The 27,561-nt window shown below is 39.1% G+C and overlaps 1 protein-coding gene across 2 annotated transcripts; it reads left to right on the top strand.

Annotated features, from left to right (window-relative positions):
• Positions 1-6,969: 6,969 nt before the first annotated feature.
• On the top strand, positions 6,970-27,223 carry SPI1 (Spi-1 proto-oncogene). 2 transcript variants are annotated; one of them, XM_009697248.1, is made up of 6 exons: positions 7,268-7,312; positions 7,581-7,583; positions 13,912-14,005; positions 21,417-21,604; positions 25,532-25,688; positions 26,385-27,223. In XM_009697248.1, exons 1-6 carry the CDS (start codon positions 7,268-7,270, stop codon positions 26,699-26,701), a joined length of 804 nt encoding a protein of 267 aa, XP_009695550.1. In that variant the 3' UTR covers positions 26,702-27,223. The 2 variants fall into 2 exon arrangements, with proteins under 2 accessions (XP_009695551.1, XP_009695550.1); XM_009697249.1 differs by lacking the exon at positions 7,581-7,583 and having other exon boundaries at positions 6,970-7,312.
• Positions 27,224-27,561: the final 338 nt, after the last annotated feature.

Genomic DNA, 27,561 nt, shown 5'->3' with positions numbered 1-27,561 from the left:
CTCCTACTCAGAAAGAACCATTTCCCTTTTCTTAATGACCACTGAAATCATTTAGGGAATTTCCAGCACACGGTGTACATATTCTGATTCACTTTAACCCCACAAAATGTTTAACTCCTTCTGGGAATTATTGTGAATTGATCCAGTCCTACAAACTAAGGTACCCCAAGTTCCCCTTTCCCTTTTTCCCTTTCAGCCATATACAAGCACTTAGCACCCAAAGCATTCCGCTCCTCTGCACCCCTCTGTCACTGCAGTGAAATCTCCTCAGTCACGAGACCTTAGGCTGTCCACACTGTTAACTGGGTCAGATTTGAGGAGGTCTCTCCTAAAATGGGAAGATAATTTCATTTTTCTCATTCTCTGAGATACGTATATACTTCTTAGCTTGTTCTTCTGTAACATTCTTTAAAATGTTTCACTGCTACCACTAATACAACATGGTCAAAACAAAACCTCTCTGTTTTCCTTCCCTTCTAACCTCCTTCTTTCAGCAAAGCTATTCTTCTTACCCTGGCTGTCACTTGGGTGTTGTCTCTGTCACTATGCCAGTCAACACAAGCAGGCTTTATCAAGGATGTGCAGCTTCCTCTTGCAGGACACCTGTAAGATCAAATTTTTTCACTTTCCCTTAAACTCTCACCCACCAATGGCCTGAACTATGGCAGTCTCCTCTCTGGCCTTCCTGGCTTCAAACTCTTTTTCCTTTCTCTCTTTTCTCCAATGTAAGAGAGGATCAAAATACTGTTCAAATGCTCTCTTTTGTATTTCTCCACTACATTCCTCTCAATTACCACATCAAAACCAAATTTTGAAGTCTTTTTAAGACCCTTCACACAACTGGTCCTCCCTAGTCTTTGTTTGTTTAAGGTGTAATATAACACAGTAATGTAATTGTTTAATGTTTGATGTAATACTTCTGGCACAACAAGAAAAGTTAAATGCAGTTCAGTACAGTCAAATACTGGACTGTAGGCACAGAAAATTGCTTGTATTAAAAAAAAGATTGCAAAATTAGAATAGCAATAACCACAGTCCTGAGAACAACAGGAGGGAGGAAATCAAGTACCAACCCATATATTGTTAGCAGAACAACTTTATAAAAAATATAGTACCGAAATACAGAGCAAAACAACTGCAACCAGAGTTATCAACTCCTTCAATGGGCCTGCAGTCTTTATATGGCTGATGTAGCGTTTGTCAAAGCAGTAAGCAAACGGCGCTTCTAAAAAAACTGCTTAAGATGGAGCTACTTATCTCTAGACCATTAATTTTTTCTACCAGAAGATTAGTGAAAGGTGTCAGCTTTTTACCAAACCCTGCAGATTTCAAGGCACCAGAAGAAACCCACAGGGAAGAAAGCAAAAATGAAGACTGAAGAATATAACTGCATGTGATATATAGTAAAGGTGGTCTAAGGTTACAAAAGAATGAAATGGAATTAATTCAAACACAAATTTTCTTTTCAGTAACTACTTCTGTAAGAAAAAAGTTTCTATAGATAATATACTACAGAGTCCTAATAATATACTACACCTGTCCTAGTCATATTCACAAAGCTGTGACATGAGGCTGGCATGCATGCTTCACCTCTTATACAGGCAAATGCCTACTGTGAGGATGTATAAAGAGCACTGGCTTCTACTACTTTAGTTCCTCTGTCTATGCAAAATTCCAGATACAAAGTCCTTGTGAATGTGGTGGCAGAGGACTGGAAGCACAGTTGTAAACCTGCCGGCTACCTAAAGATGTGTTTATTTGTGAATAGTGTTTTTCTCTTTAGAATTCTGAGAGAATATTAAAAGGTATAATCCTAGTAAGATGCAAGTCTGTAAAGTATTATTTACATTAGGAGGGCAAGACTTCTTCCCAGATACTGGTGCACTCTCAAGAAAGAACTGCTGCCTAAATATCCAAAACAAACTGCATACAGCAGAGGTATTTCTGGGCCCCTCACTACAAGAAGGACATTGAGCTACTGGAGCGTGTTCAGAGAAGGGCAACAAGGCTGGTGAAGGGCCTGGAGAAAAAGCCTTATGAGGAGCGGCTGAGGGAGCTGGGGTTGTTTAGTCTGGAGAAGAGGAGGCTGAGGGGAGACCTGATCGCCCTCTACAACTACCTGAAAGGAGGGTGTAGTGAGGTGGGGATTGGGCTCTTCTCCCCAGTAATTAGCGATAGGACAAGAGGAAATGGTCTCAAGTTGCGCCAGGGGAGGTTCAGGTTGGATATTAGGAAGAACTTCTTCACTGTAAGAGTCATTAGGCATTGGAACAGGCTCCCTAGGGAGGTGGCGGAGTCATCGTCCCTGGAGATGTTCAAAAAACGTTTAGATGTGGCACTTCAAGACATGGTTTAGTGGACAGGGTGGCATCAGGTGTACGGTTGGACTTGATGATCTTTGAGGTCTCTTCCAACCATAATGATTCTATGATTCTATGACACTGCTTGGCGGAGGTCACTACAGACCCAGGTAAAGAATCCTCTGTAACGGTGGGTGTAGATCAGCAATTTAGTTCAGATCATAAGTGCACTTCTAAAATTAATCTCCTGGTTCTCCCCACTTACTGTACTTTAATTTGCACCACAAAACAGTATTAGAGCACATAAACTGGATTCTTTTCAGATGAAACTGGGGATCTGGCTCAGGACTCCAGCTGCAAATGGGAATGCAGTCCACGCTGTCAGACTGGAGGCAGTCTGAAGTGACACCCCTCAAAGGAAATACAGGGTGGTTGTTGAGCCTTCATCAACAACTTTTTTTCTCTACAGATATGCTCTTATTGAGCCATATCTCAGATGCACCTCATCCTTATAGTTTAATTTTGACTATTAAAGTATCTGATGGGGGGGGGCAGGGAATGAACTCGGTTGGACTGTAGGTTCAAAACACAACTCTATGAAGGGATGTTAGACAATACTGCTTGCATTTTACTGGTGCTACTGATTGTACATAGTATGCAGACTGGATGTAGACTTCAAGAGTAGATAGTATTAGAGCACTCTTCCATGTTAATTGCTTGAAATGATACAAAAGTTTTGAGAGATTGGATGACTACAAACGAGCAGGAATCTGTAAAATGAAAATCTGTTGCCAGGAGAATGCAGAAGATCATTAAAAACTGACATCAAATCTTATAGCTATTTGAACACACCTTAAAGCCAAGCCAAGTTTTTTCCAAATACAGTAAATAAATAAAATGTAGCTGAAATGTAAACAGATCTGGAACCCATATAACTTGCCAAAGGGAGATTTTCTTCTTTGCTGAATTCTGCTTTCTGGATGGTTTAAAAGTTACTACTAAAATGAGAAATTAAGTGATTTTCATTTCTGTAAGTGATTGCATATCATAACGGTTCTTAAAAGATCCATGAGGCTTTCTGGGTTACTACTGACTCAGATTATTACAAACTACTGACTCTGGGTTACTACTGACTCTTCCTCCCAGTGAAAATGGTTGTCTTCATTCTGATAAGGATTTAGTCTAGTCTAGGTTTGAAAATCTTTGCCAGTATAGTGAAGTTAGTTAAGACTGTGATATTTTAATGACATTTTTATGACATTTCCCACTGGCAAAAGTCCTTGTACAGATGTCGTTTACATAAAACTCAGGAACTCATGAAAGCTGGGCTGTTAGAAGCACTTTTTTGCCACTAGGAACTGCATGAACTCTAGGAGGGGATGCCCACATAGTGAGGCAAAGTCTTTATTCAAATGTAGCCATGGTAATAAACCTGTTGATATCACAAGGTAACACCAGTGAGTGATAACCTATCACAGTGGAAAGAGGAGCACATATTTCAGTGGAGTCTACATTCAGACTGTGAAGGATCCCAAGGTGAAGCTCCACATGAGAAAAAGTGGTATCAAATTCTTCTCAGCCAGTAACTTGCAGCAGCCATCTTCTGGCTCCTTCTCTCTCGTTATGGAAAAATCCAACAAAGATATTTCAACTCATTTCTTCAACTCAGTAGCAGTATATATAACGAAGAGTTAAATTCAGAGGATTGTGCTCTAGAGCTCCAGACTCCACAGGTTCCACAGTCAGAGAGACCCATAGGCTCTCGTAAGAGAAAAGGGCAGGGCCCCCACCATGTCATCTGAATGGATATTCAATGTTAAAGGAGAGTATATAAGACCCACAAGCCATATTACCTTTAGATAAAACACGTTCAATGGAAAACATAGCTCTGGGAAGAATATGGAACACACAAGCAAATCCCTTGCTTACAGGTCTTGTCTTACTTGTAAGTAAGTACTTGCTTACTTGTCTTACTGTCTTACTGTTACAAGAAAACTCAGGAGCAAAATCTATATAAACACCTGTTTCTGATTAGAACACTTCAGGATGAGTGATGTTGTATGTGGTTTTAGAAGGGAGAAAAATTACCTTCCAAGCACCAAACAAGGTTTGAGGTAACGGGGTGTCTCTGTGATGTGGCTGCGAGTTGAAACCCTTTTGCTTTGGTAGCTTGCGGTTAGAAATAGCTTGAAGAATGAATGTGTAGAGGTAGAGGAAGAACTGTTTCCAAAAACTGCACACAGTGAGATGATGCTTAGAGGGAAAATCTCTCAGATTAATGTTAATACTTTCAGAATGTTAAATGCTTTCAGAAATAATTTTTCATAAACTTTATCTTTCAAATCAGCAGGTTTTTCTCTAGTTCTCCAAATTCCCATCATGGGGAAGGATCCCTACCCTACTTTGAAAGCCTTTTTCAAGGTCAGATTACACTCTGTGAGTAGCAGTTCACATCATATGCCTCTGGAAATCGGTTCTCTACTATACAATTGCTTGGTAACTTCATCTGTTTTCTGCATGTAAGTCATCTACCAAGGTACTGCAAGGATCTGGGCCAAAAATATCATCTCTAGTAGGCCTTCTTTTAGGAGTGAGAAGATTCTGTGATTACAAACATAGGATAAAACATCAGTTATGTGAAACAGTGAGAAAGTAATCTATGTTGAATTTTAGCAAGATTGTTACTAGTGATGTTCCTATACAAATAGGATAGTGTAAACAAGCATTTTATTTTGCTTTTAACATTTCCATTTATGGAGATAATCTCCTTCCCAGGAAGCTTATTCAACTTCTGGACTTTTTGCTGGTCCTCAAGCTTTATGGCATATTATTTGGTTCTAATTCATCATACAGAGAATCAATTTCATTATTTATATTGATAACCTTGGTGCACTTATGATTCCTCATATGTTAAATATGGTCGATAATGTTCATCATCTAGCATTCCCTGAGTGCAGTAAGGCTGGTGCAAAATACCTATCCTTATTAGGTAATTTCCTGTGCTAAGAGACAGTGCAGAAATATCGTCCAGCATATGAAATACGGTTGCATTCCACTTTTATAGAAGCCTGTCTGTGTAAAACACTACATTTTTAAACCTTCCAGTAGCTGCTTAAGCTATCTTTCAGTGTACAATGAATCAGATAGCATGCCTTCTTTGTTCTGAATACCCTTTTTAATAGATGCACAATTTCCACTATTAGTTTTAACATCCATTATCCAATTACCCATTTTAAGATTTATATATGCTATTGTTCACTCCCTTCTCTTCTGTTCGCACTGAATTTTATCATCGGAACTGTACTTTGCTACTCTCCTCTTCCCCCAGGTGGTTCTGATCACTTCCAGGCTGGTATCCAAGGGGAGACTTGAGAACCATCTCAGAGACAGGAGTGGACTGTTTAGCAGCTTGCTTATTTCTAGGTTAAAGTCAAGATTTCATCATACAAATAAAATAAGAATTAAATGCTTATGTATCAACTGACGCTGGTGAAATTCAGATTGGGGCTTCAAGGGTTAATCTCCCATCATGTTCTTGATCTTATCCCATTGCTAATATGGTTTTCTTGTTGAGTTCCTTCGGGTGGGGAATGAGAGGAACTTGTGAGTGGCCTCTGGTTTTACCAGTGTACAATGGAGGAAGTCTGTAGTGGCTGAAATTCCCCCTCATACATAGACCCAGGTGAGTGGTGAACAGGCTACTTTCAAAAGCAGAACCTGTGGCACATGGGCATAGATTGAAGGGGAAGAACCCAGACAAAGAAACTTCACTTTTCCAAGACATTAGTAACTAACTGCAAAGCAAGAAGGCATTTTGCAGAATGAGAGCGTTCTCTCCTTGTAGCAAGGCCCCACCCTCTACATCCTGCCCCATTGCGTACTCACCCCGGCCACTGCCAGAACCTCAGTACGAAGGGCATTTGTTCGGTGCAGCCAAATGCCAGTAAAACGGTGGGATAAAGAGAGGGGAGAACACCATGTGAGAAGAGCTAAAGCAAAATCTCTACAAGACATTTCAGCACCTGGCTGTTTAGATACAAGTCTACAAATTTTGTTCTCTACTCACTCTTAAAGGCTCTCAGGATCTGAGAGAAGTCAAGTCATTGCACAGGACATGTAATGCTTTCTCCTTGCAGGAGCTAGAAAAGAGAAGAAATCACAAGAAATAAACAAAAGGACTAAGTGTCTTTCACGGAATCATTTTGCTCTATTGCAAAAGTTATGAAGAAAGTCTCATGGACTTAACTTCAGTGCTTCGTAGAAACTTAAGACTGTATATTGGAAACCACAAACTCTTTAGTTTTTTTTTTTTTCCTTTCTGCTAAGTATTGCCACCTAATTCCAACACAGGACTATTATTAAAGCAAGTCTATGCCACTGCACTGTCCTCACAGAAGCTGTCAGGACTGTGTCTCTATGCCACACCACCATTAAACCAGAGAGCAGCACCATCGTTATGGTTCATCTACAGTGGGAAGCACATAGTCTTCCACAGAGCACTGCACCCATATGCTGGTTTATTGGTAGCAGGCCCAGGCTCTGGGTTGCTGATTATACAGTAAGCACCTGCCCATGGCAGATCTGGCTCCGGGCAGACTTCCTGTTACAGCTCCCTTAAATGAGATTTATGCAAACTCTCTAAAAGCTGTGACATCACAGCGCACTGATAGACCCAAGGGCTATCTCCCTTCTACAGACATTTGATAAAATCAGGAACTTCACATACAACTCGGGAAGAAGTTCACCTCAGAACCTATTAGGGCAAACTATGAAAACTCGTTAGGGTCCGTCTCCTATCCTGAGATCCATCACTGCAAAGGGACTTCACAGAGTCCGAGGATCTCACTTTTTTCTTTTTTTTTCTTTTTTTTTTGTTTTCCTTTTTTTTTTCATGTGATTTTTTTCAAGTCAGTTATTCTGGATGTTTGAAAACTGAATTAAGAAAAATTCACTCAGAAGTTGGCTGAATGTTGCAAGCTTGCAAAATGGAAGGATTTCCCCTCATTCCCCCTGTGAGTATATGGGGTTTATTCCTAATACAGATCATTGGGTTCAGTAACAATAGGAAAAGTAAACCAGATTTTATTATTTGAGAATATTTCTGTTTTGGTCTGTATTTGTAATGCCAGGAAGCTGGGCTTAGGTCAATATATAAAGCTAGTGACAACATTGCAATGAATGGGAAATTAACATTTCCTCCCTAAACTTGTATCTGATTTTGATCTCCATTTGTTTTCACAGATTAAATGCATGGTATTTTTGTACAGTATGCATATATAGCAAGTCAGTAAATTTTTTTTCTTCAGTGCCAGCTTTGTGATATAAGGCCAAGTCTTTCTTCAGGTTGTAATTCTTAATAATCTGGAGTCTCTGACATAGTTTATGTATTTAACTATCGACCAATCTGTGAGAGAAGAGTTGCTGAAAGCTGATTCCACGTACTGCAGATTTTAGGACTTTGTGCTCTTTGCAATGATGGTATTTTAGTTTCTAACTTCAGCTTCTCTTGAACTGAATTCTCTTGAATTCACGTGCTATGAAAAAGAAATTGGTCAATGTAGGAAAAAAACCCATAGTCCTTAATTGGGTCTTTCAATGCTTTCTCTAAGGTACAAATTTTTCTGTATGCTTATGAGGCTGTTTCTATCCTTTCTTTAACTCTGAAGCATTGTTACACTGCTGTAATTTATCGTATGGTGAGTTTGGAAATTATTTACAAAGAACGCAATGTCCCTAACCTGTTGTTCAGAAACAAACCTTAATGGGAAATCGCTAAGCAGAATGGGTAAAAGAGGCCTTAACTAGATTTTATTACATTTGTAGAAGCTAAAGAGATGTCAGATAGGGTGTTTTACTTGGCTTTTTATGTAGTAGATGACTTAGGGTATATACGTTCAGAAAACAGAAAGAGACAATGCAGATCCAAGAGTCCTTCTAACAAAACTTGTATCAAGTTTTCTTTTTGTCTTGTCCCATCTAATGAAGGCTAAAGACATGTTTCCTTATCTTCCACCCAGAAAGATAGCCCTTTGAATTCCTTTCATGTTTGGTATCCACGGTGACTGAAAATATATGTCTTCTTTTTGGGAGACCCTTTATTCTAGCAGTTCATCATCAGTGTCCCTGAAATTCCCCATCTGCTCAAAGGGTTAGAAGACCCTAAAAATCTTTTTTATTTTTCTTAAATACACCGAGGTGCCCAGTGGATCTACTGTAAACGCGTCAGGATAGAAATCCGAAAAGAAACTGAGAAAATGAAAAAAGTACACAGAGAGTTCTCAATATGTTAATGTTGGCCTTAAAAAAAATGTAAAAAGAAACCCAAACCTTGTGCTCAACTACCCCAGAAGCCAGCATCTCCATTTAAAAAAAAAAAAAAAAAAAAAAGTTAATTTTCTGTCCACTCATTCACTTATAGCCAAGTTTTCTGGACTCTTTTTTTCAGTATTGAATTCCAGTGGATACATTGAATAAAGGGAGTGAAACGCTAACACAGCCTGGCCCTTATTCTGATTTGTGTTGCAGTCAATATTCTGGCTGAACTCTGATCAGATGAATGATAGTACAGGCAGTGAAAATACAATTACGCCTTACAGAAGGACTTGACAGAGCAATTTGGGGTTTATTTTTGTGATTAAAATGTCCAAAAAATAGTAATTTTGTGTTTTGTACTTTCAAAATTGTTTTAAGTGCACTTTGAGCACTGCCAGTTAGAGCCCCACACGCATCGTTATAAATGTCTGTGCCTCCTTCGACTTTTTCAGAGGGGAGACATAAGCCTGTTTCTAGACAGGGGTTTCTGTGAAGCAATACTTCCCTCCTCTGCCCCTCCCCTGTCAGTTGAGGGTGGGTCAGTAACTGCCTTCCTCTTGACTATGCTAAGAAACTCTGCATTTGGAAAAGGCTGCTCAAATGGTTTAGGAGTACTGCGTCTTTCTCTGAAGATCAGGAATTTTGTATGGAAGAGTTCTGCAAACTGGGCCCATGTTTCAGTGGATGATAGAATCTAGTTGTGCTACGAGGAGAAAAATTAAGTCAAACACCTTTGACTAAAGAGGCCCCCACTTATAAGTGAATCCCTAAGTAGCCACCTGGAGCAACCACAGCTTTGAATGGAAGTATATTTGTATGAGAGTGAAAATGCCCCACGGAAGCACTCTGTTCGACATAACTGTGTTGCCACCATGGTCCAGCAAGTCTGGCCCAATGAGTGATCGTGCTAATATTTTTACTCATCTTTTCTAAAATAGTTATACTGTAATTTTTTCCCAAGGAAATACAGTTAATCTTGGTCTTAAAACTTGTCTCAGCAGCACATCATTGGAAACTGTGTGGAGTATTTCTGAATCACATGCCAGTGAACAGTTATGTCAGGATAACAAAAGAAGACCAGCATTTACTTAATTTACAATCACCTGGAATTATCTGACAAAGTCTTGGTGAATAACAAGAATTTTCAGATTGCTATTCAGTTGAGTCCCCTATATTTCTCTTAACCAATGCCAACCACGCTTTCTCCAAGTAGTTTTGTGTTTTTTTCCCTTGATTTTCAGGGCAAAGAAGGAAGATGGAGGCAACTCTCCATTTATCAAACTCTGAGACAGATAAAGTATTGTTTGTTGACCTCTTCCTTGAGGTTGGAATATGGTTTTAGATAGAGTACTGCACCTCATGGCATGTAGGAAAGGAGATACCAACTTCAGACCACAGCTATGAGTTGCTAACAAAGCTTTCTGTCACCCTTTTACATGAAAACAATTGATAGAACAAATGGCCATTGGCATCAGTTAAATATTAAATTGTAACATAAGCCATTCTTTGCTTTTTGTCAGGGGAAACAAAACACTTCAGTGTCATGGAAGTGCTATTACTAAGTAAGATGATGAAATGGGTGTGTGGGTGGGGAGGTTCCCAAGAAGGATGGAGCAAGTTGGTAAAGATTAGTACAAGAGGCAACAGCAGTGCCTGGTGAAACCTTTTCTCTCTAACTAGATAAAAATCTTTTAATAAAACCTTAAAAAAAAACCAAAAACAACAGAGAGAGATTAAAAACAGGTTCCTGGCAATAGGAACAGAGGAAATATCCCACCTTTCCATAGGATAAAGATAATCAGAAAGAATCCGTGCTGTACTGTCTCCTTTGGCCACCATCTGATTAAGTTTATGATACATAAACTTTTAAATATTTTATATACGTCTTCCCATATTAGCTACTGTACCCTTGAAGATCACACACCAAGATGGAAATTGGTGCCAATTCAAGTCCTTTGTGGAGCTGGAATGGTCTAGGTTGCAGGAGTTAAAAAGGATATACACATACATATTTTATCAAATGGATCACTGAGCAGAAAACAAATTCAAGGAAGAAAATTCCCACAATCCATAGTAAACAGATTTTAAGTCCCAGACTTTCAAAACAGAGTATGTAAAAACCAAACAATCTATGTAAAAGCAGACTGTTTTTTAGATGTTGTATATCTGCAACTCACTCTGCAGTCAGCCAGATCTGTAAATATTAAGGGAATCACTTTTTTAAGAGTCTGTTTAACACACCTTCCTTTAACTCTGGTGATTGAATACACATCTGAACTTGTAAAATTGGCTTTTGAATGGTAGAAATACTTCAGTTCTCATCTCTCAGACTGTGAGACACTATTGCCTGTTACAGTATATTGGCCTGAAATGGGAGAGTTTGCAAAATCTTAGGGAAGAAGGAAGAACACAGCTAGGAAAAGTCAAACGTTCTTTCCCATGCCTAAAATACGTATTGTTTATCTACTTTTGGACTGATGCTTGGCCTTCCTGCCAAGCTATACTTCTGTAAAGATATGAGTGATAGAGCTTTTGTTGTAGCCGTGGAAATTTTATACATAGCAAATTAAACCTAGATTGACAGGACACTGATTTCTTTGGAAATTTGTTTACTTTTGGCTAAATATTTATCAGAGCTACAAACTTTGATGCATTTAGATACGAAATTTTTATAGTTTCAGTTTCTAGTATTTTAGTTGAAAGGAAACAAAGATTTTTCTTTCAAACTATATACATTTACTTGACTTTTTTAAGCTCCATTTCTCCCGCCTAGTATGATATGCATCTTCCATTTGGATGTTGAGGTCTCTCCTTTCGCAGAATATGAATGCTTTCCTTTGAGTTGTGGCACATTAACAATTCTGAATATGAAGGCAAAAACTTCATACATTCTTAAGGTTGACATGATTTAACAGGAAGCATATATTTATGGAAAGGAAATGAAGGAGTGGGGTGAATTAATTTGCAAAGATAATGAAAAGCAGAAATTCCATTCAGAACTTTATCCTAAAGAAAGCAAAATACAGTCTCATTAGTTTTTCTTGTCCGAGATCAGAGTACACCACAGGCCTAAGGACTGGGGATGAGTGAACGCATATAACCAGTCATGCTTAGAGAGAACACAAAGAAAATATGTAGAGGAAAACCAGAAGCATCAGAGAGAATCCATGCTGTACTGTCTCCTTTGACCACCCCTCTGAAACCTGGGAAATAGGTTATACTTCCCATTAAATCTCTGTGTAGATGCAGGGCAATTCTATTGGAATCATATTGATTTGGAAAGGGAGACTGCACCTACGTCCTCTGGAGACCAGAAATAAGAGGAGTCCCTTCACTGATATCCCTGCTGTGGGTACAATTAAATGATGATTTGCTGCTTTTCCTTAGTCTTTGCATTATATTGTCTTTACTGTGTGTTATCATCTGCTCAAGATTTCCTCGAAACAATTATCCACCACCACAGATTACATTGGGAGCTGACAGCCAGGCAGTGGATTTGCTCCTGAGGCTTTGAATGTTCCATGGATCTGATGTTCAGTTAATGTGTATTCTGGAAGTCATGACTTTTTAGGCAATCTTACCAGTGCATTTTAATATGATGTGCTAATACAGCACGCAGCTGCTACTGAAGATCTACCATCTAAAGTAATTTCTAAAAGTATTTTCTATTTTTTTTACATTTTAATCCTCTGGGAATAAGTCTCTCTTTTTCCTGATCTAATTTCTTCAATGTCATCATAGAAATCACATCCCTAGAAAATGACAATCTTTCAATCCCCAAATTCCAACAGAATGAACTGAAGGAGTTAACTAGAAGAATTAAAGGGTAGAGCTAATGAGCAATGGTAACTCTGATGTCGTTTTCACCAGAAAAAAAAAAATCTCTTCCTTTTGCCAGCTGCTTATCTACCACCTCCATCTGGATTTTAATGGCATCTGCTGCCTTAGGTTTCATGTTCTCAAGTAGTCTAGAGGAGGAAGAAAAAGAGAAACTCGCCTGCATTTCTGGCATGCTGTCACCATAGCCTAAGCTTACAAAATGCTGGTGTTCCAAAAATGAGACAGATTTATGGAGGGAGATAAGGATTTGGGACACATAGATAGGCATATGAACATACAAACATATGAGCATAAAAAATAAGTCCATCATCTAAGTTATCATATTGTTTTAAATATTTGTCCTTTTCTTTAAAGTTAGTTATGCTGAAGTCATTAACAGAAGGAAAATGCTTCTATCAGTACCTACTAGAAATAATTTCCTTTCAAAACAAAAAGCAAGAAGGTGTTTGAATTCTACATTGCTGTTAACACCGTAAGAATTTGTTCAGATTGGAAGAAAATACTGTAACCAATTTAACTGGACAAAAGTTTAGCAAAGCCCTGTGAAGGACATTGCCCTGCTCTAACTCTTCATTCTGGAAAAAGACAAAACCAAGTGTTAAAAGAAGCAGCAGATTTGTGCACAACTGCTAATAAACAGACCACCTTTATTGGAACAACATAAGACATTAAACAGTATTAATATTGGAGTACTAGGTGTGGGGAGGAAGACAAGTGGGAACATTACCCTGTGCTACCTGTTTTAAGAAGGCAGAGAGGACTTAGTTCTACTGCTAAGCATCCAGTAGGTCACGATTCAATATTTGCCCCACATTTGGGCTTTTTAAGTCTTCTCTGTACATACCTAAGAGCCTCATGCAGCTGATTTGAACCAGCAAACATTTACAGTTAATCTTGGAGAAAATCTGAGAAAGAAAATGTTTTTATGCCATCTCTCATTGTCATTACCGTCTATAAACTGCCACCATTTAGTGAAACCTCCTAGAAACACTCAGACTAACATGCTTAGGCAAGACAAGTTTCTGCTTTCTCTCTTGTGTATAGGAGAAATAATAATAACAAATGTCTGTCACGACCAAAGAAAAAGTTTCCCTGCCGTGCTGGTGTGGTGACACCTTGGTTTGGGCCTGATGTCCAAGACAGCTAAGTAGTATCCACAGAAGGTTGGAGGGCAGCATATCAAGAAATTGTGTAATACCACAGAACGAGTTTGCTAAATAGACTGGGTCTAAGGAGACAGATTAGTGTTTTGGTTTTGTTTTGGTTCGGTTTTTTTTTGCAAACCAGTGTTTGGTGTCAAGTATTTTATTCCTACTGGTTCAAAAAGAACTTGATGCCTCCCCTTCCTTTCCCTAGGCAATATAAAATGTGTTGGCATCTCCCTTTCACTAACTATATGAACAATTTTGCAGGGATTTGTGTAAGCTCACAGTTCTAAAAATTCCTCTTCTCTTTACAGCCCTCTGAAGATATGGTAGCCTATGAGTCAGACCTCTACCGACAGCCCCATGACTATTACCAATATCTCAACAGTGATGGAGAGAGTCATGGTGGTAAGTTAAAAAATACCTCCTTGGAGCATAAAGTCTCATGGGATACCACAGGAAAGAGATGTAGGACATTCAGGAAAAGAACAAACATGTTGCTGTGATCTATAATATATAGGCATATGCTTCCAAATCAGAAACCAACAATATTTTATTCTGCTTAATGGCACTGTTTCAGCCCAGTAACTGCAACACAATTTCTCTGAAATAGAACTTTAGAAAGCACTGAGTGATGCAAGGTGCTTCCAGGACATTCAGTGTATTGCCAGGAAGGTGGGATCTCATGATCTCCATCTTTCATTATCTTCACTGTGTTTTTACTTTCTTCTGCAGATCAAAAGCACCCTGCTTGTTTCAGACCTCTTTCAGGACATGGATCTGCAATACTGTATTTCTCTTCCTGTGTTCCCATCTCCAATCCCTGTTTTACTTAGGTCCTCGATATTCTGTTTGTGCCTTCTTTTTATTTATGTTTCTTTGGTATTTGGCCATTTTCAACTCCATATATTTCTCTCTTTCTTTTCATATCTTTTGCATGCTGCCACACCTAGCTTTAACTTTCACTCTTCTTCCAGTACATGCAAGTACTTCCTCTCTCTAAACCTATGTAAAACTTCCTTGTAGCTGTTTGTATGTAACCCCAGCTCAATATAAAAGTACTATATGATTATATATTGCTTCAATTTATATACGTGATTTCAAAGCTTTGGTGTCTTTATATTTTCATGACATCTGGGCACTGGACTCTAGATCAGTGCAGAGGGAAGAGTTGTGTTTTGTGAATTTTGTCTCCTGTGCAATACAATGGTCCAGCAACACCACCCTGGAAATATCAGCGTCAATATTGACTCAGGAAGGAAAAGCACCGTTCTACTGTATCACTCGTGGCAGTCCCTTCAGATCCTGGAGTTTCCCTAAAAGACTCCCAGTGATATAGCAACTAGACCCATCACTGCTTAATTTAAGACATCTAACAACTTCACAGCGTAGCACTGTTTTATCTGTGGCAATAGAAGCTGCCTTAAGGGACACCAAGTTACAGAGCAGCATTGTTCTGAGTATTTAACTGAAAAAGATTCCTACCTAAATTTGTTTTCTACATTGCATTCAAGAAACACCTGTGATATTCTTAACACCTGGAGACAAAGAATTAATTCAGTTTTTATAAGTCATCTCATGGCATCTGTCAAGTCACATTAATCAAACCCAGCAAATTCCACATGGAAATTCAGGGTTTTTACATTATAACCTGTATCTGTTTACACACCCATAAAATGAGGATAATATTTATTATCTCAAAAGGCAATTGTGACAATCAAACAATAAATATAAAAGATGCCATATAGGAAAAAGCACTGGGAAATAACTTTTCTGTCATTAAACCTAGGCTACCTCAAGCGACAACATCCCTTTATCTTTCATAATCTCATCATCCCATCTGGTTTACTGCCCATTTTTCTGTTGTCAGGCTGTTCCTAAGCTACACTGCTCGGCTCATTAACACGTTTTTACTCATCATACTGAACACAACAAAAACTCGAAAGTCACCTAAGTGAGTTACGGCCTAAGTAGTACCTAAACACCCACTCTGAACAGAAATTTGTCTCTTCCTAAACTTTCGTTGCACTTGTCCTAAAGACCAAAAAAACCACTGTTTAATGTTTTAACTCCCACAGTAAGTGGTTATGGAAAAGGCAACTTAATCCCAGCCTGCACATTTCAATCAAATTTTTATTTATGAAAGCACCTGTAATTTAGTTGGTTGTGTCTAAATATCTAATATGCCCTATACTTTCCTGAATTGCTCACAGTCCAAAAGAGCAATGAACAACCAAAGAATACAAAGGTGAGTGAAAAACACAGATTAACACATTTAGCTTCTTTCCTATAAATATTGACAAACCCAACTTTGGCTTTCATTTTGTTAATGCGACAGAAGTAGTGGGACTGGAGAAGAGCTGTGCAGAAGAGAGGGAAAGGGATGTCACAAACTACTTATAGAAACACGTACTAAGTGTTCAGAACAATGTGGATAAAAGCACAAGGATTGAAAAATGGTGGGGAAAGAGAATAAATAAGGTGCTGCAGTGATAGCAGTGAAGTGAAAGAGCTGAGAACATGATTAGATAGGAAAAAAGAAGAAATAGGTAGGACGGAATTGTGAGAGAGGAGTTCAGCTTGGGGTACAGCGAGATCACTGGCAATACATAAAAAATAATTTTGCAGGTCTACTCAGTACCACTATGGACCTCAAAGAAAAGCTACCAGATAAAGTAAATAGATATTACAAGACAGAACAATACTTCTGACTCTGCTGATAAGGGACTGCTAAAGAAATAGAAGGTCTTGCTCAAGTGTGAGATTACCTCTCTCTCTCACTGCCAGCAAATTAATTTTGTGAAAGGGAAATGGCAGTATCTTAATCTGTAGATCTGTGCTACAGGCATTACTGTCACTTTGCTATAACATAATGCTGCATGCAACCCTTACTCCATGTTTATGTGAGTAGGTAGTAAAGTACACACAATAGTAACTAATTTAATATGTAGGAGGTCATTGCCAATAAGTGAACACTAAATTTAACAACAAAAACACACCATAAAAATATCCGTATGTTCATCATAACATGCATTGTTTGTGTTTATTTTGTATACTGTAGTTTGGCTATTTTGTAAATACTGTAATAAACCCAGACACACAGCCATGCAGGACAGAAGTTCCTTCAAGTGATCAAGTATTAGTCCATCACCCTACCCTGAGCTCGCATGCTAGTAAGTCTGTAAATGTAATACAGTGTATTTTGTAACACTAATGCAATCTTAGTAATTACAAAATTCCACTGCAGCTTTGTCTCTAAGTTATTACTAAACATTATTGGTTTAGTAAAAAATCACTTTTGGTATGAAGCTGAATGCTGACCCTTGTTCACTTTGTTGGTAGCCTCATGGAACTTACTAGATTTCGTGATTTCAGCTTTTATTTTCATCCCACCTCCTGGAGTAATACGATCATTTGAGAGTCTCAGCTTTGATTTTGTTAGGATTTTAGCTCACATGGAAGTGAAGGAAAGTCCAAACATGTGAACCTTAGTCTTAAATGCTATATGGAAAATAGAAAGAACTCCAAACTTCATTAAAAATCCCCTCGCTTCAAAGCCATTCTCATGATTTGCTGGGGCCTGACTCATAGATTTTCCAACATTTGGCATTACTAAAATCATGACGTTTGTAAAGTGAGAGCTAATGAGATCCTACTGTTGTTATAGATGAGACTGCTGCACTGCCTAGAAGTACAGCATTTCACTCAACAGAAAGCGATCCTGTAGGGAATCAAGACATTCATATTCCAGTGTCCTTCAATATTTTTCTTATTTCCTCTATGGGTTTTTTCTTGGCTTATTTTTTCAGATGAGAGAAACACAGTGGGAACGTCTAAGCTGTGCAGTGTGGCATTGTGTAAGAAACCCTCTCCTAGTTCCAAAAGAGTTGGAAAATCTGTACAGCACAGAGCACAACCACCCAGAGACACTAGCTCAGACCTCACAAGTACAGCCAGGTCAACACAGTCGTCTCCTCAGACCGGGCAGACTGCTGTGCTGACAGAGCTGTCACGTTTCCGGTTCAAGAGCTGGCTCATGAACTTCTGCCTGGTTTCGCACTGCATGATGCAGATTTAGCCTGTTACTCCAATTTATAATAAATACCTTCCTTAAGCCTATTTCGTGTTCTAACTGCTGGTTCTAACATTATTCATCTATTAAAACAGGAGGAAAGCAATTTACATTGGTCAGAAGACTGAGAAAGTTCAGTTATGTTTTCTTACTTGTAGAGTGAGAATCTACCTCCATGATGAATATTAGCATGATGCCTTTAGGTCCGCTATTGCTTCCCAACAGGCTAACATCCTCTCTGTCATGGGAGGGAGTTCAGAGTTCATGATTGTCCTTCCTCTAACCTTTCACTACATACAAGATCAAAACAAACACGATCTCCATGTCTCTGTAAGAGAGAATTTTTTTCACATCCTCTTTCACTTCACATGAAATTTCTCATAATGACTCCATTGTGTAGCTATAGCTTAGTTTTTAATAACATTTTCCTTTACCCAAAGAATAGACACTTTCCATTTCTCAAATTTTTCTCTTTTTTTTCTTCCTTCCATGTTTACATATTTGAGAAAAGAATAGAATTGCTATGCATTACTGACATAACACTAACAAAGAACATAGAAGTAAATAGCTGCTGATAACTCTAATAACTACAGACACAGATACTGTTAATTTTTTTGTATTTTCATGTGCAACATATATTTTATATTTTCTTGTGCAATGACTTAGCCAGGATGGTTAACGGCAGAGGGGTTTGTGGAGACAGAATTTGGAATGTCTCTTTTAATGTACATAAACCAATATTTTTTTCCCTAAGCATCACTGTGAAGTTACAGATAATTTAGAAAGAAATATGGACATTTCCTCCTGTCAGAACTTGAATATTTGAACACAAGTTTGTGTTGAAGTAATTTGTGACATAGATTTATTTTGTAGTGTATTAGTATTATGGGGTCACTGTAAGTCCCTAAATGCTGTGCTATTACTACTATTCTATTATAGTATTTTTATAGCAGCACCTAATTCCATAAAAAAGGAATTCAGTAATGGCTAGGCTAAATATTAAATAGTGATTAACATGAAGATGCATAAATAGTGTTCCATAGGTTAATTTATTTGCCAAGCAAGAGTCTAAAAGAACAGTTCGGGAGGCAGCAGGAACTTTGTCATGGCCTCCAAAGAACTAAGAGCTATCTTGAAGTACAAAAACATGACTGCTGATGAAAAAATATTTAAGAAGAATCAGTAGACCACTTGGAGCATGCACAAATACTCATGGCTATGCGTGTTGGAAACGTGCTGTGTTCTCTCTTGGCCACCATAGTTACTACTAGTAAGACATTCCACAGCTGAAGACCTGCCACTGACAGCCTCAGAGGCTTTTGCCTGGGCTTTGCATTCCTCACAATTACGCATTGATCTCGTTTGCTGTAGTAGATTATCAAAGGTAAGGGGTCTTTGAGAATACACATTGCCATCTGGCAGAGGACTTTCTGCACAAGGAGCAGAGTCAGATCATTCTAAGGAACAAGAGTACAGATTACTCCTGCAATGTATTCTCAACAATTTATTATACAGGGCTCCCCGTGGCTTATGGAGACTCAATTGTTGGCTCTACTTCGAGAAATCTGCAGTAGTTTAACTCAGAAAAAGTTACTGTGGCTCAATCTTCCAACTAAACAAGTGTCAGATTGAAAGTGCTCAAAGCCTCCTACCAGGACACAGCCTTAGATGACCCGTGGATTCAAACACACACACACACACTGCCATTTCCTGAGTTTGAGCAGATGTGAATGTAGAAATAGCTACAAAACCACTTTTTTTACCAGAGAAAACAAAATTTTTCTCTAGCACTACAACTCGAAGAAGTGTTACTATGCATTGCAATTATAACTTTGGGCTATAAAATCCATACATCGCCCACAGAAAGCACTATACAATGAAGCAAAGAAATTACAAAGTAATGTAGCACCTCTCTGGGTGCTTTTATAAGCACCTTTCCATCTCTTACACATGCAGAGTCATGGTTTATCCATGAATCAGAAAAGCAGGAAGGACACAAAAGTAAGCACTAGTGTGGTAAATGGTCTGATAGAGCCTCCAAATAAACTTCTACAGGCTTGAGCCATAAAGGCAGCTAGAAGAGCTTACAACTTCTCAGGTACAACTGTGTTTGGTATAAACATATCACTGAGTTCCCTCTAAAGGAAGCCACATTCAAAGGCACTATCCCAGATTTCAAATCCTCAATGAGATTAGACCTAATTATTTGAAACATAAGTGAGGAAGGATGAGGAGATAGAAGCTGAGAGAAAGAATGAAACTGGTATTTAAGAAAAAAATATTCACAGCGCATTAGTTTCCAGATAATGTCATACACAATAACATCATATTGCAGAACAAGACAATTGCTCCTCGTTAAATTCAGTACAACTACACTTGGAACAACATGTTCAGTTCTGTCCATCACATTATCGGAAGGATGTCAACAACTGGGAGGGAGCTTGGAAAAGTGCGCCAGTATGATTAGGGGGGTAAATATACTGATTTATATTGAAGGACTGAGCGCTAAATACCTGCAACTGGGTTAAGGAGTGGATTGTAAGGGTACATGAAAGCAATCTGAAAACATGTGAAGGGTAGGAAAGCATGATTTATAGTAATACAAGGGAAGAAAACTCGGAACAGTAAGATATAAATTAGAACTGTTACACTAAATATGATAAAGAAATTTCAGCCGTGCATAAAATGATACATGAAAAGATAAACTATGGAAGATTAGTTCCTAGCTCAGTCAGAGCAGAGGATGCGATGTTGACTTTGATTTTAAAAAATAGAGTACACACAAATATGTGCATAATTATGCATGCAGCTACTGTATGTAAAAGAGAAATAGAATTTGCAATGCTTCACATTTCCTCTAGAAGATTTTAAATGTTGAACAACAGATATGGAATTCTAAAAATTTTGGAGGCTTATATTGAACTAAAAACCCAGAAATCTAAAACTGAGAATGATATGAAATTTTATTTCAAAAGTAAATAAATCAGGAAACAGGACAGTGGTTATCTGAGTACTTCTTTTATGTTTTTGAAAAAAACCTAAATTATCACAGAGATTTATAATAACATAATAAAGATATAAAAAAGGTAGAGAAAGAGTCTGCATCAGAATTTAGCCTCACTGTAAACAGCGTACACCAGACTGCTGCAACAGTTTATCCCTTTATTCTCTAGTATTGGTACTGAAAAATGTGTAACATATCAACATATGATTACAGAAGATATCTAGCAAAGTGCTGTGTCTTTTCTGCAGCATTCCTGAAATTTTCCTAGCAGAGTAAAATAAAGACTGAAGATAATTGCAGAATAATCTGTAAATTTTCTCCATCTCCTCATTTCCACGCCATGAGGAAGAGTGTAATGAGAATATGACAATATGTAAATCAGCACAATTTGTTGCCTCAAGAATGAAAATGTAAGATTGATAACAATCTTCTTGAGAAAGGTGCCAGAATTAATGTCTTTTGCATCTTGTGCTAAATTATCATTGCAATCCATCTTTCCATCCAAGAGTATTCTCCTAATTAAAGCGGCCTAAGTATTACTTTCCAGCCACAGGCATTTATGAGATTAGGACAATAAACTTTACAGGGATCTATATAGATCATCACCAGAGACAGAGAGGTCAACAGGCATGGCGTGGAGAGGGCGGAAAGGACAACAACAGCAGTAGGAACCAATGAAAGACAGGTAAATGCCATGTTTCTTAATCTTGTAGTGACAGACAATTTATTTTTATTTTCTTTAGATCATTACTGGGAATATCATCCACACCACATGCACAGTGAGTTTGAGACCTTTGGAGACAACCACTTCACAGAACTCCAGAGTGTACAGCCTCCCCAGCTGCAGCAGCTGTACAGGCACATGGAGATCGAACAAATGCATGTCTTGGATTCTACAATCCCAACCACACACATCGGACTCAACCATCAGGTACGGTTACCAACCCTTGCTCGGAATTAAGGATGATAGTTAAGGGTAAGGAAAATAATGCATCAGGGAATGCATACTCTTTTGTGAAAGAGATTACTGAAATGAATTACACAAGTTCTTACTGCACAAGCACATGATATAAAACTCTTCATTCTCAGGAAAAATGCAGTTTAAACATTTTTTTTTATCTGGATAATGAGGACTCATGTTCCTCAAACTGTGTTTAAAAAAGATACTTGCATTTTGTGGAGGTTCTTGAAATTTCAAAATGTTGTTTAATTTGGAATGAAAATCAACTGTTTTGAAATTCTGCCAAGCAACTGGACTTGAGAAGCTATGCACTGTCATAGCAAGGGTATCCATGACCACTGGGAGGTATTCTGAGCCTCAAAGTAGTAGGAAAGTTTTAAATATTTCCAAGCAACCCTGATAATTTTACATGACCTGTATAAGAAATGCTAACAAAGACAAGCCACTGGTAATTTTGCCACAGTGAAACAGGCTGAGGACGACATTCTTGTGTTTTTACCTGAAAGTTAGTCACAACTCTTGTCTCTGCTCAGATTTTACGTGAAGCCAATCATCTCTCTCTCAAAAAAGATACTCCATTGTGCAGTAAAGATAGTCACCAAAGTGCCAGTGAATTCTCACTAAAGCTGAAATTATAAGGGGCTCCATCATACTGCAAAGATACTAAGCAAAGTGGGTGTGGAGATCATTTTTAACTCTTGATCCTGCAAGAATGTGCCCAAAGTCATTACTTGGGAGCAATAAGAAGGCCAGGTGGTCTTGTGCTAAGGAGTTTCCCCAGGCAGGCAAACTACATGCAGTGTGCTGAATACAAGACAGAGTAGGACTGAGGTCAGAGAAAAAAGTGTTTGCTGATTACAGTGCTGCATATAATGGTGCCATTGCTGAAGTTTTGTGAGAGAAACTCTGCATGCATGGAGTTGTCATTTTGGACTTCTTTGTTCAAAGCAAACTGAAATTGTATCCAAATACTGTATTAATTAAAAACAAAAAAGGAAAAAAAATGAGTGAATAAGCTAATATTGTCAACAGGAAACTGAGTGACTGCAAGCCATCAAACTTCTCACCTACTGCTCAGAAAAAAAATCAGGAATAGAATATAAGATGTAGATACAAACAAAGAATTAGGAACAGAAAGTTACAAATATAAAAAATGCTTCATGGAACAGCAGTCTGTGGGAAGCTTCAAGTCGTTTCAGTTGCTCACTGCAACTGCTAACACATAATGACCAACCGTTACCCCCGACCAAAGGCAAAGAACAAAAATCAGCCTCTTTATGGATGTCTTTGGAAGCACCACCAAAAACCGAGAGAGGATGCTACTGCTTATCTCACTTCATTCTACTCAGTTATCATCTTTCATTTCACGATGAAAGGCCGAGAATTAATTTTGTTGCAACTTTTGATAAAGAGCACTGTGCTGTCTCTGACCCAGCCCATTACTGAGCTGCAGAAGATGTCAATATGTAGAATTTACTGCTACCCTGCTCTTCCTTACCTGCTGAGGATCTTTGGCTTTTTACTTTAACCTATAGTAGCTCATGCAAGTGGTACTTGGCATGCTCTGAGGTTCAGACTCTGGTGTGTCTCAGCCACAGTCCTAGGCAACACATACTATTATTCCAGGTATCTTCAAAGAAACAGAAGCAGGAAGCAAGCTTTAATCCTCTGCTGAATTTGCCAGTTACTGACTGCGCCTATGCTTGGCGTGCAATATCAGAGTTACAGTTTGCAAATAAAGGAACATGCAAAGATATTTCTCTAATTTTCTCTTGATGTCACATTATTTTGTGAAATCAAATTTGAGGCTCAAGCTGTTCTAGGACAAGGCTTCTTTAAAAAGTTTTGTTAGCCTACCAACAGGTGGACTCACAAATAATAAATTAAGAAAAGAATAGTCATTCTGAAGGGAGAATGAAAGAAAAGGCTGAAAAACTGCGAAGAGCTTTAGGAAGAGGAAAATCACAAATGGATGCCACAGACCCTGAGACAACATCGAAATACAGAAAGTAGCTTAGCAGTTTCTTAAGCTTTCTCTCCAGAACTGTATTAGTAACCTGGCTCTTTCAAACACAGTAGCAGGTCCTCTGTGACTCTGTGTAACATAACTGTGTGACACCGTATGTATTGACCTACACTGAGTTTTAGGCGCAAACTATGTGTAAGCAAAATACAGCAGATGGGGAAAGTGTGGACAGTGTGGGGGGAAGCTTACTCAACTCCCCAGGTTGGCCTCTGCAACTCCCCTTGGTTGTGAGACACCATTCCCACTCCCTCCTCCACAGCACTCTCCCACCGTCCCCCTCCAGCCCCAGCGGAGCAGTTTCCTTACATCCCAACTCCACAACGCACTCCAGGTTTCCACAACCTTTTTCTCTGCAGGGGCACCAATCTCTGTTCCCCTCCCCTGTAAGACATTGTCCCACCTTCTCATTCCCCTTCCCCCATGGCACTCTCTCCCTTCCTTCCTACCCCTGAGGCCCAGCTTTCTTAACTGTAAAAAGCTAAAGGTGACTCTGCGGTGAGGGCTGAAGTTTCGCTCTTGGGGATCTGACAGGAAGCTTACACACACTCTTACCCAATCCTGGCCTTCCTGCCAGATCGGTTCCAGCCAATCTGCCAACTCATTAACCGCCAGCTGCTGCACCCCAAAACCAGCCCTTTGCACACTCCTTATTGGGACATTTTAAGCTGGTGCAAAACTCATCTGAAAAGCACCACTCGGCAAAGCCCGACATGGGGTGGGTGGTGTGACTCATGAAGTGAACAACGCCCACTCCCCGCTTCAGTGCCTAAGGTCTCCTGGGAAAGGAATCAAGCTCAAGATGTCCTTTCTCGGTGGAGGGAAGGAAGAAGCTCAAAAGGAGCTCACCTTCCAGGACTATCGATCCAGCCCATTTCCTGAAAACCACATTCTATATGCCACTGGGTTTGGGGATGACGGTTGGGTTTTTTTAATGTAGGAATTAGGTTCTTACTCCCTGCCTCTCAGGCTGATTTGTTTCTCCTTCTTAAACAAGAAGCTGCAATAATTCATGTAAACTGGTTATGATCCCTAACAAAACAGACAGCAACTGAGAATTCACAGAGCTGAGATATATTCCATGCTGCTCCTGACGAGATTTCTATATAAGGGCAAGAGAATTTAGCACAAAAACTGGCTTGCTAGCTTTGCAGATGAGAAATCCCCATTAATGGGGAATTTTCAGGTAGCCACTTAGGAAAAAAGAATGTGAGCCAATATGATGTATCCTTTATCTTAGTGCTAAGGCTATTCCCCTCCTCGTGGGGAAAATTCAGGACGGGAAGCTGACAGACCCCTGTAACCCTGTCTCCAGAGCTGGATGCAGTTCTGTAGGGATTCAGTGCTGTCAGAAGGTACTACGCCTGAGAAAGGAAGAGGCTAACAGAGCCAAAGCCAGTCAAAGTAGCCATGCTAGGGCAGAACTGTTCAGCTCTTTCGAATTTAAAAAAGTAGTTCCAGAAGGTCTGTGTTAGAAAAAAAGTTGCTCTCAAAAGCAGTTTTACACTGGGGATAGGCAACAGGGACCAGGAACTCATTAGAAAGAATGCTGGCTTTGGGAAGGTATGGGGGAAGAGGGGCTGTATCACTGGCATAGGATGTAATATATGGGAAAGTTCTGAAAATTCCTCCTTCCTTCTTGTAAAGACGCATCTTTGCACATGTAAAATGTTCACTGTTAGTTGGAAGTGTTTCTTAATTGCATAGTATTTATTATAAATGCCAACAACTAAGTCGCTCAGTATACAATCTCATATACCTCTTACTTTGTCCCCCCTTTTCTCTGTAACTCTCTCCACAACGTTTCCTTTTTTTATCTCGATGCCCCACTCTCTATCACTGCCTCCTCCCTCTATTCCTCTTTTCTCCCAAAGGTGTCCTATTTGCCTCGGATGTGCTTACAGTACTCCTCTCCACGGCAGCCCAGTTCTGATGAGGAGGACATAGAGAGGCAGAGCCCCCCATTGGAGGTATCAGATGGGGAAACTGATGGTGTGGACCCTGGGCCTGGAATTATGCATGGAGAAACAGGTCAGTGAAGACAAAGGGACTTTGTCAAGCTTTGTGCTAGGCAGCTGTTAGATTAGCCTGATGATAATGTATAAAACCGTAGCACTGCTGTGCTAGTATTTTATCCCACTGCCAAAGCTTCACTTTCTGTGACTCCTTGCACTCACCTGTCCTCTGAATCTTTTATGACCATAACTGCGTCTATATCTCAAATCTCATTTCTTCACGTGCTCCCACTTCTTCCTTTTGCCTACCTATTCAGGCTTCCTGAATGGAAACGGCTTTTGCCATTTCTACTCCAACTTCCATTAACAGATGGGAAAACCAAGGCAAGAAGGAACTGATTTTTAAAAATACTGAGCTCTGTTTGCTCAGTACCTGAAAGTCAGCTTCTGTATAAACTGCCCAAATTAGCTTCAGATTAGTTTCAAATTAGCAATGTTTTTCAGTGAGCTTCAAATTAGCAAATCAATTTCAAACAAGGGTTTGGCCTTTGGAATTCCTTATTCTTGTTTTTTCTTCTTGGTACATCAATCCACGTTATGTCCTCACAGTGCAACACTGTCTATTGTTACAAATGCTGCAAACTGAAGAAGTTAAGTGACTGACAAGCTAGCTGAAACAGTTATAGATGAATTATATACGTTCTGCTGTTTCAGCGGTAACTACATGCTAATACTAATGCTCCACTGCCTTTCTTCTCTGACTCTTACACAGGCAGCAAGAAAAAGATACGTCTGTATCAGTTCCTTCTGGACCTTCTTCGCAGTGGAGACATGAAGGACAGCATTTGGTGGGTGGACAAGGAAAAAGGTACTTTCCAGTTCTCCTCCAAACACAAAGAAGCATTGGCGCATCGCTGGGGCATCCAGAAAGGCAATCGCAAGAAAATGACCTACCAGAAGATGGCACGGGCTTTGAGAAACTACGGCAAGACAGGGGAGGTCAAGAAAGTCAAGAAGAAGCTGACCTACCAGTTTAGTGGAGAGGTGATGGGAAGGGGGGTAACTGATAGGAAGCATTATCCTCACTGAGGCCCTGGGACTCTAAGCAAGAAAAATATTAAGACCTCCTGGCTGGATACCAGCAGATGAGATGGACGCATCTTTCTCTTTGCTTCCTGTGCCCCCTTCTCTGTTTTTAAACAGCCTTTACAGTCAGATGTTTCTGGTACGAATTCCCTTCTTCAGCATCTGAGAATCCCAAACATGACAGAATTCTTTGCTTCCATCCTGCAAGTTGGACAGAGTTGGGAAATTTAAACAATGTACAAATATATTATTATAGGGAAAGGGTTTTTTTGATTTTATTGTAATTAAAGAATACAGCTGATGAAGTTTTGCCTTCAAAGGTGGTGCTGTGTCATTCACAGTGACACTGCATTAGCTTACAGCTTTCAAACTAGCATTAATACAGGCTCTGCCGCAGCTCTCAAAGCTAGAGAGAAGTTTGCAGATCTTGGAATGATAGTCGTTCTTTTAAATAGTAATAACATGTACATATTTAATAAAATTGGATATAATGAAGTTTGCCTAATAAAAGATTACTTCAAAAAAGAATCCCTTGTGCATTCATTTATGCAGATACAGCTCATGTGTGGCACCTGAACAAAAAGCACACTGGGTGATAGGGCCTTATCCATCTGTCATTACTTTTTAATTTACTTAGAAACATCATCAATGCTGTCAAACTAAGTAACAAGGGTAATAGGTGAGACACATTACTGTAAAAGAGACTACAGTACTGAAGTAAATTTTAAAATACATATATATCTCTCCATCGCTATTTTTTCCTGTGCAAATGAAGCCCTGCCAGTTGAATAATTTCTATTCACTTATACCAAGAATGGCATTTATAGCTCTATCCGGTTTAGAACATAACAATTAACCATGTT

Source organism: Cariama cristata, unplaced genomic scaffold (assembly GCF_000690535.1).
Source record: "Cariama cristata isolate BGI_N322 unplaced genomic scaffold, ASM69053v1 scaffold3163, whole genome shotgun sequence".
Lineage (NCBI taxonomy): Eukaryota > Metazoa > Chordata > Aves > Cariamiformes > Cariamidae > Cariama > Cariama cristata.
Note: the sequence above shows the minus strand (reverse complement) of the source record. Positions and strands in the feature narration are given on the sequence as shown.